The 5,878-nt window shown below is 44.1% G+C and overlaps 1 protein-coding gene across 1 annotated transcript; it reads left to right on the forward strand.

The window, feature by feature from the left end:
• Positions 1-289: 289 nt before the first annotated feature.
• On the forward strand, positions 290-3,935 carry si:ch211-194m7.8 (olfactomedin-4). The gene is made up of 5 exons (XM_039018085.1): positions 290-380; positions 616-774; positions 922-1,134; positions 1,367-1,499; positions 1,661-3,935. The coding sequence occupies exons 1-5, from the start codon at positions 327-329 to the stop codon at positions 2,497-2,499; spliced, it is 1,398 nt and encodes a 465-aa protein (XP_038874013.1). The 5' UTR covers positions 290-326; the 3' UTR covers positions 2,500-3,935.
• The last annotated feature ends 1,943 nt before the right edge of the window (positions 3,936-5,878 follow it).

Here is a 5,878-nt window from a genome sequence, read left to right on the forward strand (position 1 = left end):
CACAGTGCACATGTTTCATAACATATTTTTTGTGAAATGTGAAGACCTCAGCAAAGTGGGTTGCGCTGTAAGGGAATCATGAATTGCACAAAGAGGTAGGAATATGGAACACACTTCCTGTCACTGATTCCGCCACAACCGCGGGACATGTCCATATTTTGGTTTAATGGTTTCACATCCTCATGATGAGCTAGATCTTTGTCAACCTCTGCATTTACATAGAAAAAACTGCCTTCTACAGCAAAAGTAGTAACATCTGTGGCTGTGTACATCTGTGTGTCTGTGTGCTTAAAAGCCAAAGTTGTTCCTTTTAGTTTCAGTGTGCCATGGGTACTCTAACACTGACTATGCTGTTGCTCCTGTTGCTCCTAACATCCACTGTGAGTTCTACTCTTTGTCCACACTGCCTGTGTACTATTTTACATTACCTATCTCATACATGTAATATATTTTTTAAACCTCCACAGGTTTATGTTCATTGTAATTACAGCACACCTGAATTGTTCATATCTTTTTTTTAAGGATTGATAGTATATTTTTGTTCAAGTAGATGTTTTTATTTTGGTGTATGTGAACAGTTTAACATGCTTTTCTCTGCGTACTGTGTATACACAGAGTAATGGTGATGCCCAGCGTATTCCTGGCTTGAAGAAGGATGACTCATGTTCATGTCAGGTCAACAGTAGTGTCTGGGTGTTCCCTGCCATGAAGTTTGAGGGGGTGCTGCAGCTGGTGCAGGACTGTGGCGACTCCCTGCAAAACCTCCAGGCACAGGTAAGGCGTGTTACAGTGGGCTATGATTAGGTTCTGAAATGTTACACAAACAATATGACCATGGATATGGGATAAAAATGATCTCTTAGGGTAATAAGAGTGTATTTTAAGTTGATTGATAGCTGAAATTCTCAACTGATTGTTTAGGTGAAGCTGTCCAACGAGAGGCTTCCTGAGATCCAGGCCACCATTGAGAACGTGACAGCTCGCCTGGAGCCGTACCAGTACCTGAACGACCAGGGTCTGTACACCGCCCTGCACCTGCGTCAGCTAGCTAAGGGACTGAGGGAGCTGGAGGAAGACATCAGCTCCATACACCAAGACAAGCCAAGTGATCAGACTCAGAAACTGACCCAAGAGGTACATACAGTGTAGCTCGCTTTAGTACATGTCATTTTGGACAATCTTACATGCTATCACAACAACAATCCTCTCAACACGCAGATATATAGATGAATTACATGTTATACAATCTGGCCAAGGTGGTTATACATGCATCTCAAATGGGGAAGAAATGAAAGCTTGCCAAGGTCTTTCTCTGGGTAGTCTAATGTGTAATATGCTAATTTTGTCACTTCACTGTGTCTTCCAGATAGGTAAGGTACGTAAGGAGGTAGATAAGATGCATTTGTCAAACACCTTTAACATGAAGACGGTGAAGGAAAAACTTCGCTCGCTGAAGAATGGCGTGGAGTCCTGTAGGACAATCCCAGAGGAGTTCATAAGTGAGTGTTGTGTTTATGTATGTTTCTGTGAGATAGCTAAAATATGTTATGGATTTTTTGTTGTTGATTAATTGCCATCATTTGGACTTTTATTGATGTAGAAAATCAATCCTGCCCTGACTGTATGACCATCTGATTGACTCCATTGTCTCTTATCCCAGGCAAGCAAGGTGTTTGCTCTCAACGCATCATGTCCAACATCAGCACCCCTGTGATCACAAAGATCAGCCCGTATGGCAAAAGCTATACGTCTGGTTCCTGGGGTCGCCAGGCCAAGCAGGTCATGGAAGACCAGGAGGGCAGTGGGGTGTTCTACTGGGTTCAGCCCCTCGTGAGCAGCCACAGACTGGGGAACATCGTTCGACGCTACCGCTCCTACGACGACTTCATGGCCTCCAAGAACCACGAGGATGTGTCCGTGGCACCGTCCTACAGCCATGCTAATGCCATCCAGGGCTCCGGCACGGTGGTGTATGGTGAGGCAGTGTTTTATAACTGCTACTTCTCCCCTGAGCTGTGCCGCTATGACCTACAAACCAAGGTCACAACTCGTCTGAATATCCCAGACATCGGTACCAACAACAAGTTTCCCTACTGCTACTACAACTGTAAAGACTGGACGGACACCGACTTTGCTGCTGATGAGACTGGCCTGTGGGTAATCTACAGCACACTGGGTAACCATGGGAACCTGGTGCTGAGCCGGCTAGACAGCGAGGCGTTCAACGTGACACACACTTGGACCACGCGCCTCTTCAAGAAGTCAGTGACTAATGCCTTCATGGTGTGCGGAATACTGTATGCCACCCGTTACATTGACCAATTCCATGAGGAGGTGTTCTATGCGTTTGACACAGCAACAGGTAAAGACGACAACACCCTGGCTCTTCCCCTGGAGAAGATTGAGAACGGTGTGGCCAGTCTGAGCTACAACCCCATCGACAGGCAGCTCTACATGTACAATGATGGTTACCTTCTGTCTTACCAAGCTATCTTTTAAAGTAAACCTTGTACATGATGTAGAAACAGTGTATAATGTGAGACAAATCCCACATTTTGCTGTTTTCCTGCTTATCTTTATAAACTTGACTTCTTCCTAAAAATAAAACCACAGCAATGAACCTCAATTATTTTGATGTTAATAAGAGTGGGTTTTAATTGTGTTGAGGTGCTATAAAACACAATTAACAGACTGAACTGAGCTCTAAATTACTTTATTCAGTCAATCTTTTTTCTCAATGGGGGCATTCACTTTCCTTTCCCCAAAGCTACTAAGGTAGACATGTAACACACACACACACACACAGATGATATGTTCTCTCAGTGTAGTCTTGTTGTATCCATAATAGTGCTCTTGTTCCCTGAAAATAAATACATAGAAAATTCCACTAGTTATGAGCCCTTTTTTTCCAAAATAGAAAGTATTGTTTCAATAACTCTTGTTCTGCAAATTGTACCGGAATCTTTTTCAGCTTGATTTCATTTTCAGCCTCTCTCCTACATCTCTGCATCTAGCGACAGGTCCAAAGGACTGGCAGGGGAGATGATGGGTTCACTGGGAGATTCCGGGTCATTCTGGTTGGGATCATCTAAAAAACAGAACATCCTTAAAGCAAATTAATACTGTTTAATGTTCACATTCAAACATAGATATAAATATAAAAACAAAGCTTCATGGAGATATCAGTAACTTGGTATGGCCAGTGCAGGGTGCTAGAAGGACTAGCAATGCGATCAGAACATGTTGGCAAAGCTAGCCACACTGACCTGAGTCGTAAATCACCTGCCTCTCTAGGAGCTGTCGTGTCTTCCTTAGTTTGTACTCCAAGAACTGCTGCTCTGTGCACACAAACGCACAACAATGCTTCAAAATCTAAATTCTGTACAGCATTGTGGATATGTCTGATCAAAACGGAGTAGGGCCTATGTCTGAGTATATTATATGAGTATATAAGCCCATGTGAAACGGACCTACTCTGTGCCGTCGCTCTCTCTCCTTGTCCAGTTCATTGTTCAGCTTGTCCACATCTCTCCTCTGTAACTCCAGCTGAATGTGTTAACACAAATACACATGATGTATATTTTATTGTGTACCTATTTTTATTTTGTTCATTTTCTGACTTTTTAACTCTGGCTTGTTGGGAAAGGACCCGTAAGAAAACATTTCACAGTAAAGTCTACACCTGTTGTATTCGGGCGCATGTGACAAATACAATTTGATTTGATGTACAGTTATCTATCCAGGTTATATATTCCATAGGATATCCTCAAAGGAGGAGTGGTTGGTTAGTCTCACCTGTTCTCTGAGTGTCTTGACCTCTCTGACTAGCCTTGTCACACACACGGCCTGCTGCTGATAGGCTGCCAGGGCCTTTGTCCTCCTGACAGAGATAGAGGAGACAACAATTACCTTCTGACAGGGCACAACAATCATAGTGTGTGATCTCACTTTCTATGTATTATGTTACACCATGTAATAACACTGAGACATTGCTGTGTGACCTATGTGCTACTTTATATAGTCTCTGCTCTAATAAACAATGTTAGGGGTGGTCTCTATGGACACAGTTGGGGAGTGTCATGTTGTGTGCTTAATTAACTCACGCCATCTCCACCTCCAGCTTGAGCTCCGGCAGCATCAAGGAAAACCCAGGGTTACGGCTCTCTGACTCTAGAGGAAGAGAGGATGGTAAAGGCTGGATTTATTGATATGACCAGTATTGAGCTCCCTGTGTGGTAAATGTCAGGTGGCTCACCTGTGGTGAAGGGAGGTAGATAACTCATTAGGGTGGTGTTGGTCCACTCATCCCTCACTTCTCTGAAGAAAGATAGACAGAGGTAAGATGTAAACAACATGTTGAACATGCAGACTGCTGCTGGTGAGGATGTGTTTCAGTACCTGAACTTGTCGTTGAGCAGGGCGTCATCAGTGAGGCCACAGCATGAGAAGAAGTCCACCGCGTCTGTGTCAGCGTGAGCGAGGAATGCATCATAGGCCCCACACACTGATTGGGTCTTCAGCAGCTGACCACCACAGAGGAATAATGAAAACAATGGTAAGCTTTTATAATACTATATCATCATCAAAAACAGATGCTGGTAGATTTGTAACTGACAGGTACTGTAGAACCATACAGTAGTAGTTCACTGTAAAGATCTGCAAATCCTCTCATGGCCAGCAGGGGGCCCTCTAACCACACAGAGACAGAGAGAGGATCAGAGATGCTGTATGACTGTGGCAGCAGACAGAAGGGCGCTGCCTTGATTTGACTGACACACCCAAACTCCTGACATAATAACAGACTGCTGGTTCATAGTTAAAGAAAATGTACACTCTGTATAGTTCACGCTCTGTGGTTACAGTATTTTGACCTTTCATCATGTACAACTTTTAGTTAGTAATATTATTTTTAACTGGATTTGCCTGGCAGTTATTTTTCATCTAGTTACTCCTTACTATTTTTCAAACCAGTATAGTCCAACATTACAGAGCGAATTTCTTCTGATTTCAGGTTCTCACTAAAGCACGGTTCACACAGCTACTGGGAACCTCTACTATATATTCCCACTGAGCTGACAAACACATGTCCCAGCCCCACCCTACCTCTATGATGTAGCGACCCACTCCACAGTTCCGATAACGCTTCCTGGTAGCCATCAGAGATAACTGTAGCACCTTCTCTCCTGTTGACCTGGTAAGGTGAAAGAGAGGTCAGACCTTCGCGTTTCCCAGTAGTGTTGTTGTTTGCTTTCGCTCAATGTCATGTCCATATTTCCGCCAATAGCCATTACTATAGCGGTAATGCACATGATGGCCACACTACTATCATCCCCATTACCAGTGATGCTCTTATACTCCTGCATTGTATGCATTAGTGATGATCCCACCAGTTATGGCGATTAGCTAGCAAGCATCTATGCCTGAGTTGATCCCTCTCCTTATGGCCATTACCATCTCTGTTAATACTGCTTGTTATGTCCATAAGTAACCACTAGGGGTAATACTTCCAAATGTGATTAATATTACAGTTCCTATTTTAAGGACCAGGTTCAATGGACTGTTGTGCTGCTAAAGCAGAAGATCTGAAACATTGTTGAGCTGCAGAAGCTAAGCACTGTTTCTCACTCTGCCATCCCCATTCACTTCACTGGACAAACTGTGAAAGTGTGGAGGCTCGGGTTGGCAGAGGGGAGAGGTGGAAGCCATTGGCAGGGAGAGGAGAGGGGAGGGTGGGGGCACCAGTGGGAAGGGAAGCAGTACGCTCCTGCTGCTCTCTCATTGGGAGATAATTACACACTACCTCCCTCATAGCTCAGTGTTCAGTTCAGCCATCCTCTGGAAATAGACGCAGGCAAGCCGAGAGGGTGTGGGAGGGATG

This window comes from Salvelinus namaycush, chromosome 21, assembly GCF_016432855.1.
Source record: "Salvelinus namaycush isolate Seneca chromosome 21, SaNama_1.0, whole genome shotgun sequence".
Lineage (NCBI taxonomy): Eukaryota > Metazoa > Chordata > Actinopteri > Salmoniformes > Salmonidae > Salvelinus > Salvelinus namaycush.

Coding starts and splice junctions, on each gene's coding strand:
- si:ch211-194m7.8 (XM_039018085.1), top strand. CDS start 327: ATGGGTACTCTAACACTGACTATGCTGTTGCTCCTGTTGCTCCTAACA. Junction 1,135..1,366: donor CTCAGAAACTGACCCAAGAG/GTACATACAGTG, acceptor TGTGTCTTCCAG/ATAGGTAAGGTACGTAAGGA. Junction 1,500..1,660: donor AATCCCAGAGGAGTTCATAA/GTGAGTGTTGTG, acceptor CTCTTATCCCAG/GCAAGCAAGGTGTTTGCTCT.